This window comes from Rhinolophus sinicus, chromosome 14, assembly GCF_057876585.1.
Source record: "Rhinolophus sinicus isolate RSI-liver-muscle chromosome 14, RSI-T2T, whole genome shotgun sequence".
Taxonomy (NCBI): Eukaryota; Metazoa; Chordata; class Mammalia; order Chiroptera; family Rhinolophidae; genus Rhinolophus; species Rhinolophus sinicus.
In genome coordinates, this window is record NC_142514.1 from 186,353,545 (window position 1) to 186,376,598 (window position 23,054).

Genomic DNA, 23,054 nt, shown 5'->3' on the forward strand with positions numbered 1-23,054 from the left:
ACGGGGTCTGCACAGTATGAGAGCCGTCATGGAAATACGCTGACTGAGGGGGTGACGGTCCGGGCAGCTTAGAGACCTGCCCGTTCAGGTGCCCCCGGGCTCTCCAAGGATGTTCAGTGCCTCAGTGTCTTAAACACCAGAGGGAAAGGACGTCCCCTCTGCTGGCAGGCTGCTTTCCTTGGACCACACGAGTTCTCGAGGGGGGAGGAGTTGGGGAGCAGTGTGTCCGGAGTTCTCAGGTCTCACGGTCAGAATTCCTCCCTTTGGTGACACCCTGGAGGTGGCCGGTCCTCCTGGGGACAGCGGCCACAAGGTCGCCTCCTTCGTCCGTAAGAGTCTCCTGATGGCCCTGACAGGTGCCCCTGACCCCGCAGAAAAGGAGGATTCCCAGTGCCTTGGAAAGTTCCACGGGTGTCAGGGGAGACGTGTCCCTGAAATGTCACGCTGAGTCTAGAAGTCAAGGAGGAAGGAGGGCTGGGACGCTTGGGCTCTGCAGGAGAAGGTGCTCGGGGCCCTGGCGAGGACGGGGACCTGCAGGGGCCGCTCTGTCCACCACGTGCCTTCCCTGCTGATGGAAGATGCGCCACTCGAACAGCCACCGTCAGTGAGAGGCCACTGTGAGCTGCAAAGCTGTCCCAGGGGCCCGACCACCTTGCTGCGCAGCTCGGGCTGCTGGCCTGTGAGGCCCGTTCCTCAGTCCTGGGTCCCATCGACTCTCAGGTGACCTCCCGACAGCCTCCAGGCTCAGCCTCGCGCTGCTGCTGAAGCACTGCCCTCTGCCGCTGCCCCTGAGCGCTAAGCCCTGCAGCTGGTGGCCAGAGTGGTGGAGGCCGACCAGGAGCTGTGCTCGGGAAGAGGGGCCAGCCCCCAACCCCGGCAGTGGGTGGTGACTGCAGAACCCTCTTCCTCCCTCCAGCCCCGGGCCAGCCCTGGTTCCAGGCCAGCCAGTGTGACGACTGCAGCCTTGCCTGTCCCAGCCTGCGCTGGTAGCTGCAGCTGTTGCGTGTGGTGGCATGCTCTTCTCGGCTCCACAAGGAGGCAGTGGGACGTGGGGGACCACAGTGCTGCAGAGTTAGATGGACTTGGCTTCAAACCCTCACTGGGCTACCTCCTCCAGCGTACGCGGGGACAATCCTGTACCCGAGATGCACTGGTGCCCTGCCCGCATGCCCTCGGCACCCAGTGCCCGTGTGTGAGACCTGCCTTCCCCAGCGGCTTCCGCCCCGCCTGTGGGGGGTGTTCCCTCGCACTAGGGAGGCGCCAGTGCTAATGAGGAACTTGAACTGGGGGGTAAATGCATGAACTGCCTCACCCCTGGGCTGGCTCTCGCCATCCCCCAGCGGTCCCCGGTGGTACCAAGCCTCGGTGGCCGCAGTGCCTTCTGCTCAGACACACCAGAGCTGCGTCCTTGCCCGACGTACGTCCCTGCGCTCCCCTTGTCACTTCTTGGCATCACCCCCGCAGCACACCACTTGCCCTCACGTCCTTGCCTCAAGGTCGGCCTCGGGGGAGGAGTGGGAGGCTCAACCCAAAGGGCACGTGGCAGCAGGAGCTGGGGCTGCAGGGATGTGAGGTTGCACGTGACACACAGGCCCGCAGCTCGCAGGAAGTGGCAGTGCTTCCGCTGTGGGTGCTCAGGCAGCCACCAGGAGGGCGGCTTTCCCAGACAGGGGACACAGTCCCACATGCAGGAGTTACCAGACCCACGCAGGCAAACCAACGCTCGGGCTACAGGAAGGAGGGGCTGGCACAACTCTCTCCGCCGCACGCACAGCATCTGGCCCTGCCAGGAATGAGGCAGACGCAAGGCTGGGGTGGCCACCGGGCAGACCGTGCACGATGGGCTCCCGCCTAGAGATTCCGTGAGCAAGGTGCTGCCAGGGTGTGTAACGGATTCACGAGCTTCGATGAATTAATGCACCGAGCGACGTCTGCGTCCACAAAGGGCCCACAGCCGCACGCCCTCCACCTCCTTCTCTCCGGGAAATTCTCCACAGAGTCCATTTAAACGGCCCCGTTCTCACTGGTGCCACTTCCCAGTTCACAACACAGATCCTTAGTCTGACAACGCGGAGGAAGGCAGAGGTCTCTTTTCCCCCCTTTGGAGACGCTGAAGGGACCCTTGGGAAGCGCAGACTTTCTGTGCCACCCTTTCCCTTCAGGACACGCACTGGGAAAGGACCCAGTACAGTGAGTGACAAGAGGCAGGGACTCCCTCCTCAGCTGACGGCCAAAGCTGGCTCTGCCTCCTCACAGACCCAGGTGCTTACAAAGCAGCAGACGCAAAAGGCCTCCCACCTCGACCCCAGCACCTGACGTGCGGGAGTCGTGGGAGCCTGCGGGGGGGACCCCATCTCTCCAGAGGGTGTCACGTACGTACCCGATACGGTTTAAGTCACTGGTCAGAATGGGTGGGTACTAACTAAACCAGATTCACCCAACAAACGGGTATCACTTTTACAATAAGAAAAACATCTGTTTGTCAAGAGGCATCTGCATCCCAGACAGGAAAGCTACATTAGATCTCAAAATGGAAGAGACGGGCCAGGAACTGCCCCAACCTCAGTTTTAAAATCAACTCGGTACTGCGAGGTACTTGGCGGGTGTCGGACGGTTTCTGAGTTGGACAGGTTAGTGGTGGGGCAGGAGGGGTTCAGATCCGCAGGCAGGGTCCCCGTTCCCAGGGCCTCCACTCGGTGTCCAGAGCCAGCAGAGGAAGCGGCAGCCGCCTCCCTCTTCGCCGCAGGGGCCCCGGTCAAGACCAGCGCTTACTAAGGATGAGGGTGGGCCCGAGCTTGTTACCAGCGCAGGCAACTCACAGATCCACGGAGCTCGTGGGGCCACTAACGGTGCCCAGAGTCGTGGGTGGGATCTGCACACACGCTCACTCACCTCTCTTGTTTGCTGCGTACCCTGCTTCACAATCTCCCAATTCCCTCTCCACCAAGCGGTATTTTTAGACCTGGCCGCGTCTTATTGCACTGCTCACTCTCTCTCGAATTAGAAAGCTGGGGGGGGGGGGTTGTGGGCACTGGGAGAGCGCACTTCTTTCCTAAATCACTTGGCAGACATTAGCTCATCCATCTCGGCAATGCACTCACGCAGGTGCTGATGTGGCTACAGTGGAGGCCTGGGTCTCAGAGCAATTAAGTGCTTCGCCCTTTGCTCACAGGAGGGGTTGTGAGGCCGCATGCTCAGCACAGGTGCCCGCGGATGCAAGCACGGCGTCTGGCTCTGCATCCTTGCACGGTTCTCAGGGGCAGGGTGCGTGCCAGCCACTCACGCCACACGGTACAGACTCGACAGCCAGGTGCGTGGCCTCGTCCACCCCCAACACCAGACACAAGGGGAGGGGTGCAGGCGGTAAGACACAGATGCCACACGGCTACCTCGCCAGGTGCCTTGAAGCCCCACTGCCCACCGCCCTCGATGCGATGGCGCCATCGTCCAAAGCTCACCACTGCCGGTCCAGTGGGACTGCTCCCCGCTGCAGGTCCAGTGTAAGCCCAGGGCCGGAGGAACCAGGCCAGCGGGCTCTTCCAAGATGCAAGACTGGGCCCAGCCACCGGCCGGGCGACAGGAGAGAGGAGGAGCCCCAGAGACAGTCCTTCTGGTTGGCACAAGGGGCACTAGAAGGAGGAGTGGCCGTCAGCACCACGGCTGGGGACAGCGGGGCGGGTGCAGAGGGAAGGGAGGCGAGGGGGAAGCCACTGGCTCGCTCTTGCCTCATTTAGTCACCATCGCTTAAGTGGAGCGTGTAGGTTACAGAATCTTCCAGAAACCCATCCAAATTCATTGCAAATGAACGGGTTCACCAACTAGACAGCAACGCCCTATACCCACTGCGGCCACTTCGCTAATCTCCTCGCCTAACTTCCGAGGTCTTCCTCAGCCCCAACCCTGACGCGAGTGGAGAAAATGTAAGAACAGAGACAGAGACGAAAGAGGTGTGACTACTCTGCTTCTGTTAAGCTTCGCTAAACACAGACTCTGAACCAACCCAGTGAGGATGTGCGAATACTGGCAGTGACACCTTAGCCGGATGGAGACCCCCAGGGCCCACATACACGCCTACTCACCGATGTCCGTCTCCTTGTGGCTCTTGATGTACTCTGCCAGCTCAAAGTTGCCCGCTATGATGGCCACCTGCAAGACAGGAAGTCCCGTTAAGGTGTCCATGGCAGAGCGAGCCCTCGCCCACACGCCACACCACTGGCAGCCCGTCAGCACCACGAGCCCAACCACAGCTCTTCTTTTGGAAACAAGAGAGAGACCTTTTTCCCCAGCTCCATTATGATACAACTGACATACAACACTGTTACAATGACCTAACTTAAACATATATTAGGAAGTGATCAGCACGTTAAGTTCGGTAAACGTCTATCACCTCATGTAGTTACACAAAAAATGTTTCTCCTCTTGATGAGAACTCTTAGGATCCACTCTCTTAACGACTCTCCGATGTACCACACAGCAGCGTCAGCTGTAATCGCCAAGGCATATGCTATGTCGCCAGGACTAACTAGCTGGTCACTGGAGATTTATACCTTTTGGCCAAGTTCACCCATTTCTCCACCCCAACCCCATCCCCCCGCCTCTAGATACCACAGTCTGGTACCTTTTCTAGGCGTTTGGTGTTCTTAGATCCTACATATGAGATCACACAGGATTTGCCTTTCTCTGTCTGACTTGTTTCACTCGGCATGAAGTCCTCAAGGTCCATCCATGGTGGGATCGGCCATAACTCTTAAAATGGCAGCCACGACACCCATCAGCCCTCTTCCCACTCTACCAACACCACACGTGCCCCTCTTGAAGGCCATGGCCATTTGGCGACGACGAGGCTAAAATGCCAGGTAAGAATGTACGTGAGACAGTGCCTCTGCTCAAGAGGTGAACGGTGGAAAAGACATGTATAGTGGGGGGGGGGGGCAGGGGCGAATGAGGCCGGAGCCTGGAAACCCCACGGACTGTCCTGTGTCCCCACCAGGCCTGGGAGTCCGTTCTTCTGATTGGACATGAGCCAGTCCCCAGAACTGGAGGGAGGGGGAGACCTCACAGACACATTGAAGCTCTTCATCAGGTCTCAGCTCAGGGATGAAACTCCTGTCCGTGCACATGTGCACAGCAGGTGGCGGCTCCAGCTCAAGCCCTACAGGCCTGTGACCAAAGCAAAAAAGCCACATGACCCTTGACTGCTGAGGCATCCAGGCAGGTGAAGCCAGCATCCCTGTGACGGCCGAGAGGTCGCCCAGGGAGACCTGACCCAGAACCAGGTGGGCAGAGCTCAGAGCACTCACGGTGCCCCAGAAGGAGAGACCATGAGCTGGGAGGCCACTGTCTACAACCACAGACGAGCCAGGCATTCAGACGCCAGCCTGGAGACACACACAACTGCAAGCAGATGACTTCCAACGACAATGTGGGTAGGGCTTCTCCAATCATTTTGGCTTTAAGAGCAAAAACTGAGATTTCCTGGAGAACAAATTCTACCTCAAGGCTGCAGCATCGACTCCCACCTGACAGCCCAGCCTGCCCTGCAGGTGTCAGATGCACCGACCCCCACAAACCATGTCAGCCAACTCCTTACAAGAAACATCTCAAATACACGTATGAGGTGTGATCAGACAATATGGAGAATGTTTAAATGAAAAAAAAATTATTACAGTAAAAGGCACATTGCCATTAATCCCCCTCAAAATATCCGCCCTCTCTTCAAATACACTTATCCCATCATTCCTGCCACTTTCTGAAGCAGTTCTGGAAGTCCTCTTTCGTGAGTGTCTTTATTTGTGCTGTCGTGGCTGCCCCGATGTCCTGAATTATTTTGACTTTGGGGAAGAGCCAGAAGTCACATGGTGCCAGATCCGATGAATAAGGTGGATGAGGACACACTGTAATGTTTTTATCTGACAGAAATTGCCATACCAGAAGTGATGTGTGACACGGAGCCTTTCCATTGTGATCACAAAATACGGTCAATGCTGCTGCCAAGTGCCACCCAACGAAAGGCAGGGACCTTCAATATGGGAAGTGATGCATCAAACCTTAGTAACAGTGTGTGACGGGTTTCAACTTGTTTGGTGCAGTCAGTTGGGTGTGAGCTACGGTTGAGAGAAGGTATGTTTTAAGTGTGCCGTAAATCATCCTCCATTGTGACAATGCTCTATGTCACACATCACTTCTGGTATATGGCAATTTCTGTCCAATAAAAACATTACGATGTGTCCTCATCCACCTTATTCACCGGGTCTGGCACCGTGCGACTTCTGGCTCTTCCCCAAAGTCACAATGATTCAGGACATCGAGGCAGCCATGACAGCGCAACTAAAGACACTCACGAAAGAGGACTTCCAGAACTGCTTCAGAAAGTGGCAAGAACAATGGGATAAGTGTGTTCGAAACAAGGGGAATTTTTTTGAGGGGAATTAATGGCAATGTGTCTTTTACAGTAATACATTTGTTTTAACATTCACCATGTTGTTTGCTCACACCTCATATACTCACACTGTCAGTTCTGTTTCCCTGGAGAGCACTGACTAGTACAGCTGTGCATGGAGGCCGGGGGCTGTGGAGCCACTGAGACCCACAGACCCCAGACACCTGTCCTCAGGAGGGATGTTCATGTCCCCTCTTGGACACCACTATTGCCCTGTGCCCTCCAAGGTGGCTGCCAGGTACGAGCAGCAGGCAGCCAGACCCAGCCTCTCACTGGCTTACTAGTGACAGAAGGAGGTACAGTGGCTCCTGTCTGTACCAGCCGGGGGCAAAGCAATGGGAGGCGAAGGCTGTTTCAGGGGCAGCCCGTTTCTGCAGATACAGACACAAGGCCAGAGCCACTGGGTTCACTGACCTCCATCACCCGCTTGGGACCCAGGCTTCCAGCTGGAACCCGGATACAGAAAAGGGACAGAAACGAGGAGCCCAGGTGGGAGGTCAACACAGCCCCCCAAGAACATGGTGACCCAGCCTGCTGGCATGTACGATATGAATGTAGAAGGAGGGGTCTGCAGAGTTATATACGACACACAACCTAATGGCATTTAGGCGACAGCTGGGTAGAATCGTTCCTTGTCTTTCCAGCCAAATCCTCAAAGGTCAAACTCCCTTACTCCCCTCCGGGTGGCGACTATCAGAAAAAAGTAAATAACAAGCGCTGGCGAGGATGTGGAGAAACTGGCACTCTGGAGGGAACATGGAAAGCTACAGCTGCCGTGGAAACCAGCGCTGAGGCTCCTCAAAAAATTACACACACTCACGACTTCATCCAACAATCCATTCCTGGGTATGTACCCAAAGGAACTGGGACCAGGTAGGATGGTTAGCTCTGTGTGTCATCTTGACTGGGCCCTGGGGTGCCCAGATGTTTGACCAAAATCTCAGCCTGTGGAGAGCGAGACCAGATCACACCCACCACCCACCCCGGGGCTCTGCCTCGGTGACCACCTGAGCCCTGAGGGTGCGGGAGCGTTGGCACGGGGAGCCCGCATCTTCACTGCAGGGCCACAGACCAGGGCAGCAAAGTGCGGAGAGCAGCTCCCTCTTCGCAGAACTGAATGAATGGCCGGGCAAGGGCGGGTTTTTCATCTGTTTGCATAACTCACAAGTTGACAAGCGTGTTTCTTTGGCACCTCAAATGCTTACACCTAACACTGATTTGGTCTCACGCTTTTCAAAGCACGTTTTCAAAAGCTGCGATATGACCATCACAGCCTACAAGCAGCTATGTGGTAGAAGGATGGGACGGGGGTCCCCACACCCCCTCATGGGAAGTGCTACAGCACTGCAGGAGTTGGTGTCTCCAGAGAAGGTGGCGACAGAGACACCTTGTTCGTGAGTCACTGGGTCCCAGCGTCTGAGGATCGTCCAGACTCCTGCCTCACCTGCCACGCACGGCCAACGTCTTGAGGCCTCAGCTCCTGGGCCCCTTTCTCCCCCTCACGTGTGTGCCAGTGCAGACATGTACCCCGTCCTGGCACAGATGAGCCCACGTCCCCACACATTTGAATTAGGTAGAGTCTCATCTACCCAATCCCTGTACCCCTCTCATCAGGGACACTTGGTCTCCCGTAGGCAGACACCAGTGGAGTGTGTCCCACAGACCCAGAGACACAAGACTCAATGAACGAGTGGGGGAAAGGTCTAGGATGCCACCGCCGTGGGTGACTGAAAATTACCCAAGTCTTGTGCCAAAGGATCGTGCTAGATGCACATGGGGCCAGCATGTTTAGGACGTGCTAGGGCAGGTTGGGGGCTGTGTGTGGAGCAGCAAGGGGAGCCCTCTGCTGGGGTCCCACAGGTGGTGTGAGGTACCACCCCCAAGCCAACCTCCCTGTTCCCCAACAAAGTGTTTGCTCTCCGACAATCTACGTGCCAGGCCTTGGGGGAAACCCTAGCCCTCCCCGACAGGCGTCCTACTGCCGGATGGCTGCAATCCCCCCACGGGGCTCACAGACCCACACAGTGGAATGCAAGGAACAAAGTGAGTGCTGTGGGGCTCGCTGCGGTGGCAGTGGTGGGGCAGGCACCACGCAGCTCCAGGAACAAGCAGAGCCCCGGAGGAACTCAGGACAGGGAAGATGTGACATAAGAAAATTAATCCGACAGACAGGCAGGGAAGACGCTGCAGAGTGACCTGGTTTGCTCTCACTGACACTCTTCTGATCCATTTCTGTCCCTCTTGTATCGGGCAGTCCTTTCCAAAGGGCTTCCGAGGCAACTCCAGCACTGTGTGTAAAATACCTTCCACGTGCTCAAGCCACCTATCCACTCAACCACTCACCTGGCCTCTCACTCACCCACTTACCCACCCATGCTGCCATCCGTCCGTCCGTCCGTCCGTCCATCCGTCCATCCATCCATCGTGCCATCATTCACCCACTCACTCGACCATCCACCCGTCCTGCCCGACGCCACCTAGCACTAATTTTGACCTGTCTTGATGCTCTCCCTGGTTTGTGTACATACGCTTGCACTCAGATGGGGAAATGACTTTACCTATGTCCCAATATCGAGGACACGTCCATCTTTTTCCACCTGTCACCTGGCCCAAAGCTGGGCTCCAACCAGTGCCAAGAAGCCCCTGTCTTCCTGTCAGGGCTGGGGGAGGGGGAGGGGTGGTGCGCAAGGACACTTTTCACAGGATAAAGACACGAAGGAGCTGGGCGGCCCCTTTGACGTTCCCCTGAGTCTCCCTGGCTCTCAGTTGGGCAGCTGGTACCTTGCAGGTGCCGCTGCCTTGCTATGGTGCCCACGGTGCCATCCACTTGTCTGGCTGGGGCTAGCCGCAGGGGAAGGGGAGAAGCTGCCTCAATCCTCATTACTCAGTAAACAGTCATCTCCTGGGGTGTGCAGCCAGAACGCGAAGGAAACCCACCCCCGCCCCAGGCAGCCTCCTCCTCTCGCCAAAGCAACATGTGCCTCCCAACACAGGGCGCTATTTTCGGGGCTCTGGGATCCTGCCATCCTCACCACAGCTGGAAGACGGCTCCTCTCAAAGAGAGCAAGGGAAGCCGAGGGCTTGGCTCCTCCCATCCTGGCTTCTTCCCGGTGACATCATGTCACCTACTTCAGACTCTGCCGGCAAATTAGGGACTGACTGATACCCGAGACCTGGGAGCCCGGAGAGGACCTATAATTATGAGCACCCAGTGAGGACGTGGGGAGGGCACTGCGCACCTGGCCCAGTGAGCTCAGAGGTCGCCACACTGCATCAGACAAATCCAAGGAGTCCCCACCGCCTAGGCTGAAGCCTGGAGCCCAGGGCCCTGAGGGGCAGGGGCCCGTCCTGCAGATTCCAAGTCCGCAGCCTCCGAGGCTTCGCCAAATCCCACGTAGGGCCCGGAGCCTCGGTCAACTGATGCGTTAGCTGGAGGCCCTTGGTTTGCTCAGGGACCCCACACCAACCTCGATGGGGCTGCCTGGAGAGAGCCCCCCCTCAGCAGTGGAGGTACGTGGCAAGTGTACCGACAGGAAGCCCCGGGGCAGCAGGCCAGGCTCAGAGCCGGAGGAAGCAGTCAGGGTTGGAGGCCCTCAAAACCTCCATCGATACCAGGATGGATGAGTGCATCTCTCCCACAGATGCAGAAATCCCAAATATTAGGAAATCAGATGCAGACTTACGCATAAAGGAAAAGCCATCATCACCAGGTGAGCTTACGACAGGAATGAAAAACAAACCAATCAGCATGGTATTAACAGAAAGCGGGAGACCTAGATGAGCCATCTTGACGGTTGCAGTATCTATTATCAATTTTGATAAACGCGTTGTAGAAAAGCACGTGACAAAACAAGAGCAATTCATTAGAAAACCTAGCAGACTAGGAATAAAAGGGAACTTAACCTGATGTGGTATCAGTTAAACATCTCACTGCATAAGAAGCCACCCCAAAGCTAAGTGGGGCGCGGTTCTGAGGACGGCCCCTCTGGGCCAGCCTGTGCACGGAAGTGGCGGTTCAGCTGGACGGGCTGCTTGCAGGTGGCCTCAGCCGCGTGTCTCGGCAGTGACTGCGTCTCATCTGTTTCCTTCCACCGGGCCTCCCGTGCTACAGGAGATTGGTGGCTTGTCTACATGGTGGCCTCTGGACAGTCTTCCATGTGGGCAAAATCTAAAGCTGCAGTGCCTCCTGAGGGTAGGTTCTGGAACCCACGCAACAGCACTTTCGGAATATTCTACGGGTCAACAGAAGACCAGACTCCAGGCATGAGAGGAAATGTACTCCAGCTCTTGACGGTGGGGGAGTGGGGGGAGGCTGCAAAACACTGTGGCCTTGCTTTTCACCTGCTACAGCTCCAAACGCCACTGCTTGATGACTACAGCACAGATACTCTCATTGGGAGCCATGGGGTGCTCTGGTCGGCCTTGTCCTTCTGGGCCTGAGGTCAGGAGGAAGCCCCCAAGGTCACACAGCCATTTGGAAGCTGACTCTGGGCTCCACAGCCTGCACTCCTAAGCGCTACATACACCACTGTTGGGTTAAGACTGTTTCAAAACAGGGCCTCCCAGGGGTGCAGACTCAGCACCAGAATTATTCTCTGGTCACAAAGGAGACACTGAAGCCCATGGTTGTCGCTGAGAAGTCCTAGTTAAGGAGAAAACCATCTTCAATGTTTAGAAGTTTCTGTTCTAATCAATAGGCGACTGGTACAACTGCTGTACCACACTTTAGAGGTTCATCTTCCGGCCGTGATGTGGAAACGCCGTCCAGATGAAAAGCCTGCCAGCTTGGTGGAGGGGGACACGCAGCCCAACCCCTTATGTTTAGAGACTCTCTGCACAGTATTATCCAGTCCTGTTATGTACAATATTTATCATAGTCGAGGGGGAAAAAAGTCATGAAAAACATCTGAGAGAGGCATAAAAGTTGAACATGCACACAAAAGAACGGGAAGTAATTACTTTACATCAGCCAAATGCATCACCCTCTCTCCCAGATGGATTTGCCCATAAAATGCAAATTTCTCCTTTTGAAATTGCCACGGCTTTGAAGGACACCATTTGGTCCCAGAAAATGCTTGACTGAATGAACAGACAGAAAGAACACTGGCTTGAAAGAAAGCAAAGAGTTCTTCAATGTTTTCAGACAAACAGTCTTCAAGGGAGCAGCCCGTGGGGGATTTCAGGGGGCAGTAAGATTTCTCTGAGCCACCAGGTGCCCCTAACTCCCAGGACAGAACAAAAGAGAGCTTTGCATGCTGACAATCTAAGATTTCAGGGATGACAGATGCTTCTAGACTGGCTTCGACCGCACCGCGATGATGGTCACTACAGTGGTGAGCTGAGCTAGTAACAGCGAGAGCGCCACACGCAGTGACTCAACCCTCGCTGGGCGCCTGGGAGGGAGAACGGTCATGGCTGCTGCTGCTCAGAAGAGGAATTGGCTTCAAGGAAGTTAGATTTCAACCTGACTTAAAGGTAGAGCTTGTCCGTTTGATCCTAAAGCCTGGGGCTGGGAGCTGGCACTGCACGCGTGGCCTCACGTGGCTCTAACTACAGGAAATTGTCTAGCACCTCAGCTCACACACAGCCCCCACGCTCGAAATGAGATGTGAGAGAGATTAATAATGAGATTTTGATTCAGAAGCAGAAATTCAACACCGGGACAGTATCCACAGAAAAAAATGACAGCTGAGTGTATGAGTTTGTTCAGGCGGCCATAACCAAGCCCCACAGCCAGGGCAGCGTGAACCACAGACACTCACTGTCCCTAGCCCTGGAGGCTGGAGTCCGAGAGCCAGGTGTTGGCAGGGCTGGCTCTGAGGCCTCTGTCCTCGGCGTGTAGACGGCCGTCTCCTCCCTGTGTCCCCACACGGTCGTCCCTCTGTGCGTGTCTGTGTCCTGATCTCCTGTTCTGCTGGGGACCCCGGTCACATGGAATCGGGGCCCACCACAATGACTCCATTTTACCTTAATCACCTCTTTAAAGATCAGATCTCCACACACAGTCACATTCTGAGTGACGGGGCGTCAGGACTACAGCGTATCGATTTTGGGAGACACAACTCAGCCTGTAAGCCCTCGCTTAGCTCACGAGCTGGGAGAATGTCTTTACCTCCCTCGTGGACACACATATTCCCCAGCAAACAGCCAATGGGAAGTGCCTGGGATATACACAGTTGCTGGAGACTCTCTCCCCACGTGGTCTGTTTTCAGGGTACCAGAGGTGAGGTTTGGGGGCTGCTGTGAATATCATTCCCACAGATGAACAGAAATTGCTTCCTCCATGTTATCCTCATATGTTGCCTTTATTTCCTCTGCCTTCAAGATTTTGTTGTGAAAATTTTCAAACATACGCCAAAAGTTGAAAAAACAGAGCAATAGAAATCAGTATACCACCCATCTACATGACACAACTGTTTACATGTGGCCCGGTGTGGCACGCTGCACACGCACATGTGTGTACGTGACCTGTTTTTGGCAAACGCACTGTGATGCTTCCTCCTCCAAATCTCTCAGCCCTGAAGAAACGGCGGCCATTCTCCTACGTCAAGTCACAATCAGATCAGCTTCCATTCCCAGACACCCTCTCACAGCCGCTCCAGGCTTACGGCTCTCAAACGCCCCTTTCCCCCGATTTCTAAAGCATTCTCCTCTAGGTAAAAGCGCATACAATGAGACGCACATACTGATGGACATCTGTGCCCATGTCACCAGCGCCCCAATCAAACAGAACAGCCCCAGCCGCCCCCAGAAGTTCTCCCACACCCCAGTCCTCCCCCAGCCTAGACAGCGACGACCTGGTCTCTCGCCATAGATCAATCCTGTCTGTCCACTGAGTGTCACGTACAGGACATGCTGTCTGGTTTCTTCCGCTCAGTGTCACGTGTGGACACTCACCCACCGTGTTGCGGGAGTCACTGGTGTCCTTCTGTTTCCTGCTGCTCCCATCCCGCCGCGTGTCTGCCCCACCCCGAGTCACCATTCGCCTGGCCATCGGGGCTCCCCCATTTTTGGCTGAGGAATAAAGCTGCATTGTACATTGTGGTCCATGTACTTTAGTAGCCACACGTTTTTGTTTTCTCTTGGCTGATGCACCAGGTGTGCATAGCGGTGCACATACAACTTTGTAAGGAACTGCCTTCCCTGCAGGGGGGCGGGCACTAGTTCACACTCCTCCTCCCCCCCCCCCCCCCAGTATAAGAAAATTCCAGTTACTGTACGTTCACACCGGCATTGGTGTTGCCTGATTTTTGAATTTGGCCTATTTTGGTGGGTGTACAATGGGCGCTTCAAAGTTACACCTTAAGTGACACAAGTCCCCCTTGCTTTTTATAACCTCATATCTGCTATCTTCTCTTTAAAACAAAATTAACTTTCCATTTCTCAAAAGTTTGAAAAAGTAGTGATTTCAAGACTCAGGCCAAGAACTGAGAAAATCAGCCTCACGGAAGCTGCTGCCAATGAAGCAGCGACTACGCCTGCAGGTTCCACAGGGTTGAGGACGGCGACAGAGGAATGGTCCACTGCCACATACCCGGAAACAGCATGTCCTTCCCCAGAATAACCAGAAGGACGACGGCGGTGTAATGATCGGTCTATGAGAGCGGCAGTAACACGGCTCTACCTTACATTCTCACCAAGTATTTTCCTTTATTCGGAGACATGAAGAAAGTTTCACAAACTGCAGAGGCTGAAATCGTGCCTGTGTGCTGTCATAAAACTATGTTTAAAAAAGCAGTGAGTTAGTTTGGTGTTTATAAGGAACTTTACCTGATCACCTACAAGAAACCAAACAATTTCATAAAAATCAGTGTCACGTGTCACACGGGGGAAAGATTTCTGAGCTACAAACCAAAGTTGTCTCATCTCACAAAACACAAAGACTGTCTGGACATAGAAACAGTCCCATCCATTCTGGTTCTGCTCCCTAGCTGTTGTCGTGTCACTGTACAGGCTCAGGGAACAGAACTCCCAATGTCCGAGGCACGGCCTCGACTCAGCACGTCTCCCCCACCTCTCAAGCGAAGGAAAGGAAAGGGACAAGCCAGCCTCCTGCCCCACCCCACCCCCAGCCTCTCACCAACCTCCTCCTGGGGTGTTTATAAATACATTCAGGCGAGGACATGTCCTTTAGTAAAAAAAAGACATCCAACTTATAATTAATCGCAGTGCCACAGGAGAGACTTATTATACAAAGAGGTTTTTCTTCCTCCCTTTCCTGCGTATGTGCTAGATTACAGAACCCGTTGTTAAAACTTTGACCACTCAGGGAACATACTGAATACCCAGCGGGTCCTCTCTGCTAAAAGGTACGACGTGGATGTGAATTAAATCCAACACGATTAAATGACATAAAATTGCTTTTTAGTGCCTTTGGGAATAAAAAAAGAAAGGCATTTACTTTATTAGGGAAAATCTGAGGATAGTGACTTTGGTTCTTTGGGACCAGCAGGTAAAGTCATTTTATTTTAAAGAAAAGATAGCAGCGATGAGGATTTAAAAAAAGGAGAGGGGACTTACGTAACTTAAGGTGTAACTTTCTCCCAAGAGAAAGAAGAAAATGGAGCAAGGTGCGAGGACAGGGGAAAACAGAGGAAGGAGGGGCGGTTTTCCTAAATGAGTTTCTAAGATCACTGTAAATAACTTAAAACCCACTAAAAATATAAGCCAAGGACTCAGAGTTCCCACTTTGTGATCTGGGAGTTAAGAGATGAGTCTGTGTTTAGATGCTGGTTCCTTTTGGGACCTGCCCCACAGCTCCCACCGAACAAGCCCCCAAAAGGATCTTTTCCCAGGAAAAGGGGATTTGATGCATTTTGGACCCATGGACTCGCAGGTTGCATGTGTGCTTCCATCAGAGCAGGTCTTTTCATTTCCGCTCTGCAAACACCGCTCCATTTCCCTGCACAGGCATCTAATCGCTCAGGTGACTCTCATCACACTTCATTAGGGAAACAGCTGCCATCAGGACGTCATCATGAGAGCACCTACGTGCATGTGCATTGCTTTCCAATTAATCCACTGTTTGCGTTAGCATATTTACACTGTGGCGGCCCGCAGAGGAAGCTGGCAGCATAGGGTTGCCGCTGGGGGCGGTCAGGCCCTCAGAGCGGGAGACAGAGCACCATGCGGCCACACTGACGCTCCAGCCTCTCTGTCCGGGACCTTGACAAATGCCCAGCTGCACTCAACAGCCCACTTCTGACCTCAGCCCCGGGGGCTGGCACGGAGTCACGTGAACAAGCTTTCGATGCCTCCCACTTGGATGCCCATCAGCCTTAACTCTCCCTCTCTCTGAGACACAATTCACCTGTCACCAGGAGAAGCAGTGCCCAGGCCCCTTCAGCCTGGCCGTCCCCAAGCCATCTGGGGGAGGAAAGGCACTCACACCCACCTGCCCATCCTGGAGTTGCAAGAGAACCCAGAGGAAGACAGAGATGTGGGGCCAGCACAGAAAGGTTTTGCAAAAAAGCCAGCTGTTTCGTAGGCAAATGTGTGAGGCCGAGTATATGAAGAAGAAATCCAGCTGTTAAACGCACTTCACTGAACATCCAAGGAGCCTCTGGGTACCAGTGCCGCTCACTTCTGAAATGCCCTCTACTCACTGCACGCTGCCCCGGGCCCGACCTCCGGAATCGCTGAATTGCACTGTGTGGGTTAAGCCAACCACTCTCAGCTACTGGCCTGTGATTATAATGACCCTTCCCTTGGCTTCTGGGTATTTCTTGCTTGCGTGGCAGTTCATCCCTGGTCTTGATGAGACAGATCAAAACAGTGATGTCTCCTTTGAAACACAGACCTGGGTCCCTTCGAGACACTTCAGTGCCACTGAAATCTCAGATGTGCACGGCTGCTGTTCCAAAATCTGCCAGCACATGTTAGCAGACTGTACACCCCCAACCCCCCACCCCCAACAAAACAAATCCCTTAGCAACTACATCCTGGCGCCCATTTTAATTCTTTTCATTATGATTCATGGTGCTGCCTTTGGACAGATAATGAGAGACAATGATCCAAGAATAGCTAGTGGGCATTTGTTCAACAGAGTTACAGCAGCCACACGTCCCAGTTAGCGGAGGGCCCGGGTGCAGAAACCAGCTCAAACTGGTCCGCTCCTGTTTCTAACAAGACTGGGAGCCCAAGTTTAAACGTGGGGATACGCCATTCACGAGTAACATCTGTGAGCCTTAACTGCTCCCCGCTGCCGTGAAACCAAAGGGCTAGCACTGACCCAGCCTGAACTCCGCGACCCTCTCAGAGGCAAAGGGTCCACCATCCAGGAAGATCTGGTGTCCACGTCGCAATAAAAGCTTTCTCCTTTTCTCAAAAGCCGAGGCCGTAGTCTATCGGCTTATTTTTGGTTTTTTGGTTTTATTTTTTTAAGGCGGACGCAGCTCACAGTGGCCCATGCAGGGATCGAACCGGCAACCTTGGTGTTGTCAGCACCACGCTCTGACCGACTGAGCCAACCGGCCGCCCAGTCTATTGGCTTTTATGCGCATTGGGCAAGAGCCCTTCCTGGGTGACAGCCACCAGGAGCCCACCTCCGTGACCAGTGCCCCCGCCACCCTCCGACCCCCGAGAACACCCCGAGCACGGCTTCGGGATCCAAGGAGGAAGTGAGGACACCCAGGAAGCACTCACCCTGCACAGCGGGCCGCCATGCCTGCTGGGGGTGGGTGGGGGAGAGGGATGGGGGGGACATGAGAAGGGCGCCACCTAGAGGCAGCTAGAAAGATGCGTCTGTCAATTGTCACAGTGAGGTTGCACTTTACTGCCTTCTGCACTATTCGATTACTCTCACTGAAGCAAATCATCAATTTTTACTTTTTACCAACTCTACTGTTTTCTTGCAGCTCCCTTTATCCTAGAAGCACAGCTGGACCTGCAGACACCGAAGCTGGTTTCCATGTTTACCAGCTCCCCTGCCACGCTCTCTGCCACCCTCCACTGTGCTCCCCCCCAGGCAGGACCACCCTTCTTTTCTGGCACCAGAAGCACCTAGGGAGGCCGACCTGTTTCCTGCGGAAAAGGGCTACAGAAGAACAAGTGGTGGCAATGCTGTGTCACTGGTTTGCCCTAAGCCACTGCAGGCTGGGTTAGGTGCCGTCCTGGACATCCTGCGGGGTCTTCCTGTGAATTCTTTGGCACAAATGACTCCCTCGGCTACCTGGAACGTTTCCTCCTGGGTGATGCTCACAGGTGCTGCTCTGGGAAGGCCAGAGGACATGGGAACAATGGAGAAAGGACGGGGTGGGAGCCAAACTAGAAGATCCTCTCCACGTCCACCCCGCTGACCTGTCACGTGGTCACACAGTGGGCGGAGGCATGAAAACCCCTTAGTGATTATGAGAATCCTGAATGTGAACCTGGCAGAGACCAGAAGTGCTAAATCCCGCATCAGCCACACACACACACACACACACACACACACACACACACACATACACACAGTCCCTCCCCCGCCCGCTTTCCTAAGGTAGCACGCAAGCCACAGAGATTATTTCCAGAATTCTAACGCAGTGTGATTCACTGGAGAGGACGGTGACATAATTACCCACCTGTGTCATTTAATGCAAGAAGGCCCCCTGCCCTCCCTATCGCCAGCACCCCACCCCGCATCTTGCTGCTGTCAGAAGAGATTGTATAAAAGCAGGTACAACTGCAGGGCCTCTCCTCAAAGTGCGCGTGTGAGCACGCCCAGGGCCAGCAGTCTGGGGAAACGAGAGCCGGGACCAAAGGGCATCCAAGAAGAAACTGAGGCACGGCAGGCTCCGGTGCTGTGACACGCAAATCTCCTCCCTCAAACACTTCACTTCTAAATCTCCGTGGTACCTGAGGTCCTGATGCCAGGTGTGTGCGTGAGTGTGAGTGTGTGTGTGAGTGTGTGTGCGTGAGTGTGAGTGTGTGAGTATGAGTGTGTGTGTGTGTGTGTTAGGGAGGCCCAGGGTGCCAAGCCATTCCTTTGGGTTGCTTTGCTTAATTTTTGTTTGCAAACAGACAAGGGGGAAGCAAGGTGACGAGGGAAAGTGGCCAAGTAAAGCCACCATGCAGCGGGGCCTCAAGGGCTTCCGAGGGAGGGAGCAGGCCACCTCTCTGGCCCCGAGGACAGCGCAACAGCCCAGCCTGCTTGGAATGAGGCCGCTGGTCACGGTGGCACCTGGGTGTCAAAAAGCCGCCAGATGAGCATCGCAAGCCAACCCACACGTCACACTGTTTCACTGCGAGAACCAGGAAAGAAAAGCAGCTCCTGAAATACAGGCGCCCACTCACCAACCACGGCGAGAGCCAAGACACAAGACGTTCATCTCCAACTTCACCTGAGCTCCACGGGGAAGGAGCCTGGGTAGGAAGGTCACGTGGGTCTCCTTACAGGGGCTTCTGAATGAGCTACAAGGACATAAGTCAGATACTGTCCCCATGTCACAGCTTTCTTCTCTACGGACAGAAGCCAACGGTACCGATTTCACTGACGCATCATGTCCCAGAATCAGGAGGCCACCACCCACTCCTAGTGTCATCTTCCATGCCAGGTACAACCCAGGTGGCTGTCAGCTGAGGAGGAGTCAAGAGAAAAAGTGCCAAAAGTCTATGTGCATCTTCTTAAAATAATTCATCAACAGCAATCAACCAAAACGTCGTAACCAACAGTTTCCCAAGCTCCAGAGAACACAGCTTCAGAGTCATGCTGGAAGAAGACCTGACTTCTAGTCCCAGGGTCTAGTTTATCTGCTGTGTGGCTTTGGCTATGTTACTTGACATCTCTGAGCCTCTGTTTCCTCATCTGCAAACAGGAGCAATAACGACCCTACCTCAGAGGGTACCTTGTCAATCAAGTGAGACAGCGCATCCAGAGTAATTCACAGCACCACACACTCAATAAACGGTATGTGTTACTGTAATAATTATGATTTCTAAAAAGCACCCTCTGTCAACAGTAGAAGGGTGTGTTTTGAAAAATTATTACCAGGGCGTGGCCCCTCCACACGATTTTCAATGACTGCAAATAATTTTAAATAACCTCTGGCCCTTGGAATAAAGTTCTGTTTTCTATAAAAAATATATATAATACATATTTATATGACATATATTAATATATTTATATAAAAATTATATACATACAATGACCCAAGGAGAAGAAAGAGAACAGATTAGGAAGGAAAGGGAGAAATGCGAGCTACCTTTGTACGTACCCGTTTTTATAGGTTGATTTTGGGGTGTGCAGGTATCTCACATAATTACTAAAACGTTTAAAAAGCAATCATTAAAAATCAAAAATAAAATTAAACAGATGAACCTAAATGCACACATAGCTGCTGGCATAAACAAACAGAGAAAAATTATTCGAAATGACTTTCGGGGACAGTAATTCTACGTCCCTAATGGGAACCACTCCGATGACAAAACTACCTACAGATGAAAACCTTAAGCCATTGGGGCATCAGATTTTTGGTGGAAGTGTTGGCATTATTATGATGGGGAAAATGCCGAGGGTGCACGGTGGAATAAACCAGAAGTGGGGTATTGCTGATTAAAACTGAATGTTTTCAGCATAGTTTTAAAGGAGACAGACATAGGTTAAAACCTTGCTCTCCTGAGTTGCGAAGGGAAACAACTTCAAGATGACTCGTGATGTCTGTTCCCTTTAAATCATGCCCCTCTTATACTTCGACTGTGGCCCCTCAACACCAATTTGCACCAAAAGAAGTGGAGCGTGCCTAAACAATGGCTGGTCCCATGTCTGAGACAAAAACTTCACAGAGGAGCATGACACATCTCGCAGCACCAGCAATAAGAACGCTGGCAGTGACTGCAACGTCCTGTCAAAAGGACGCAGGAAATCACCTAAATGAGCCTCCCCTGTGCACACATAGGTGCAATGAAGTAGCTAGAGGCAGGCAAATGCTTCCACAAAGAAGAGAAGAGAATAAACAAACACAATACAGCAGACATCTCTTTACAGCAGCAGAGAGCTACTGAAGCGTCCAAGCCCAGAGGAGCCACGGTTCCAACAGGGGACAGCAGTGAAGAAGGGAGCTGGCATTCTAGAGCTGCCTTTCCCCTGGGGTCAGCTGCGCATTCCGGACTCAGGAAGAGGGCTGAAGTTCTGAGGGCCGATCCACGCTGGGTGCAGAGAAATTGGTGGAGTTTTTAGAATTCGCGTAGGACTAATGAGCAGTCAAAACTGCAGACCTGAAGAGCCCAAGTCTGGGTGAGAAAGGAGGAGAGGAAAATGGGAGTGAAACACTCAGCTGCTTTCCCTTTCAAGACGTTTGGTGAACTCTGAAACTGTGAGCGGCAGAAACCTAAAAGGTGATGCATGAGAACTCAAGTGTAAGACACAGCAGGGAGCGGGTCACAGTAGACACGCCAGGCGCTCAGGGAGGGCATCTTAACGCCACACTAGAGCAGAAAAGGAGAGATGCGTACAATGAGTCCTCATCAAGTTGCCACCCAGCCTTGACTCGGCTCAGTCTCCAACTAGATTAAGTGAAAAGCCCCCACTCTATCGCTCTAGCACAAGAAAGGGTAATCCTCTCTCAAAGAAAAGAGCATTATCTGGAGTCCCTATAATTTTTTTTAAAAATGTATGCAAGGCCCAGCATTCTATAAACTATTACTATTCATTCCCAGAGATGGTACCATGTGGAGAACACAGAGAAAAACCAGTCAATAGAAACAGACCCATGATGATGCAGACGTTAGCGACAGCAGCCAAAAATTTTAAAATAAGTAATATCTTTTAGGAAAAAAAGAGAAAACTAAAGAAAATGGCTGAAAAGTTGGAGAACAAATATGCGTAAAAAGGAATCAATTGCAAACTGCAGACCTAGAAATATAGTATCTATAATTAAGGACCTAAAAGGTGGTTTTAAGATCAGATTACACATAGAAGATGCATAAGGAAATTGGAGAATAGGTCAGTAAAAAATGCACCAACTAAAGCACAGAGGAAAGAATGGAAAATATGCAAAGGAGACACATAACACATTGAAAAGCTCTGACATGCATAACTGGACACTAAGGAGAGAAGCCAGATAATGGAGCAGAAATACTATTCTATACGAAGCCTAAACTAAGGAAATGTGTGAACCCAAAGATTCAAAAAGTTGTATGAATCTCAAGCAAGATAAAAACAGGGAAAACTACATCTAGGCACAGAAATGCTGAAAATTAAGGGCAAAAAGAAAGTTTCTAATGCTGCCACAGCAAATGAGGAAATGACCGTTATCTACAATTATGTTGACAGAATTCTTTTCAGAAGAAACTAGAGAAGACAGAGGACAAGAAAATGCTAAAAGAGAATAATGGCCAATCTAGAATCTATACCTAACAAAAATATCCTCTTAACAATAAGCTAAACATCTAATCATCTAGAGGGGGAAAAAAATCAAAGCAGATTCTATCGTCAGCTTGAAATCTAAAAGGGACTTCCAGCAAAAGAAAAGTAGTCTTACACATACACACAAAAAAACATCTATGTAATTCAGGAAGGAACGAACATCAGATGAAAATAAATGAAGAAGTGATCAAGAGAATGAAAATATATGGGTGGTGAGTTTCTGAATATGTCACCAAAGCCACAGGCACAGAGAGGAAAGCCGGCTTGGTGACATGAAAATAAACACAACACATTTTTCTAAGCTTTATAAAACTACAAGCAAAGTTAAAAGAAAGGACAAATTTGGGGGGGGGGGAAATCTAACCAATGGTGGGTAAGAGTTACAATAACTATTATGTCAATACCAACCTAAAACAAAGAAGCCCAAACCCCCAAACAGGCAAAACCAATGGGCCCTCTTCATAGCAAGGAATCAACAGGTGCCAAATGGGTGGTAAGAACCATCAAATGTCGGGGGAAGGGGAGGAAGAAGTCTGCACAGCACGGCAGGAAGGGCTGATAAGCGATGCGGGTCCCTGATGTTCCAGGACAGGGTTGGGTGTATGACAGCAGAGGAGGTGACAGGTGGCAGACGTGATTTCATTACACAGATGACTGCTGGACCCTCAGCAAGCCCCTGGATCCTTGGGGTCCTCATTCTATTTCCATCCGGACAAGCTGACCTGGGCAGCTCCTCTCCCCTTCCAGCCTTTGGCGTCCAGCCTATGAGAAGGCAGATGCATTGTCACTGCCAGTGACCGTTCACCAAGAGCCACAGCAGGGAACCCTGTGTCTGCCACGGGGGACAGGAGGCTGGCTAGCTCCCCAGATGTCAGCGTCATCACAGAAAAGGAATGCCAGGTCCCGGGTGCTGCTTTCCCAATGTGCAAGGGTCAGTACCTGTCACCCTGCTTCTGGGACAGGGCAGGCGAGACCCCTGACGTCATGTCTGAAGCATCTCTATCAATCAAGCGCCTTCAGTGGGCGGCCAAGCCGGTTACATCCAGGCAGATGGCAGTGGACGGCTCGTGACTGTGAAAGACCACCTCTCCTCACTGGAGTGGCCCGAGGACGACGGACATCGCCCTCTGCTTTGTGCTCTTTCTTTCCTTCCAAGTTTGAACCTTCATGTACGACTGTCACATGCAAGGCAGCGGTCCCCTTTGGAAAATGGCACCCGTAGCAAACAACTCTGGAGTCCAGCTTCCACCTTACCCCAAACTCAGGACTTTG

General features: G+C 52.6%; 1 protein-coding gene and 1 non-coding gene across 18 annotated transcripts in view; both read right to left on the bottom strand.

Annotated features, from left to right (window-relative positions):
• The window catches only part of SHANK2 (SH3 and multiple ankyrin repeat domains 2), a 459,770-nt gene that overhangs the window by 302,480 nt on the left and 134,236 nt on the right, over positions 1-23,054 (bottom strand). For 11 of the 17 annotated variants that reach the window (XM_074336881.2, XM_088789777.1, XM_074336886.2 and 8 more), the window contains 2 exons: positions 4,080-4,146; positions 3,459-3,629 (listed from right to left, as the gene is read on the bottom strand). In XM_074336881.2, the coding sequence (XP_074192982.2) occupies positions 3,459-3,629; positions 4,080-4,146 (238 nt within the window). The remainder of the gene's footprint in view (positions 1-3,458; positions 3,630-4,079; positions 4,147-23,054) is intronic. The other 6 variants (XM_088789779.1, XM_074336891.2, XM_088789778.1 and 3 more) reach the window with 1 other exon arrangement.
• On the bottom strand, positions 16,841-16,914 carry TRNAV-GAC (transfer RNA valine (anticodon GAC)). The gene has a single exon. It is a non-coding gene; the product is annotated as a tRNA-Val (tRNA).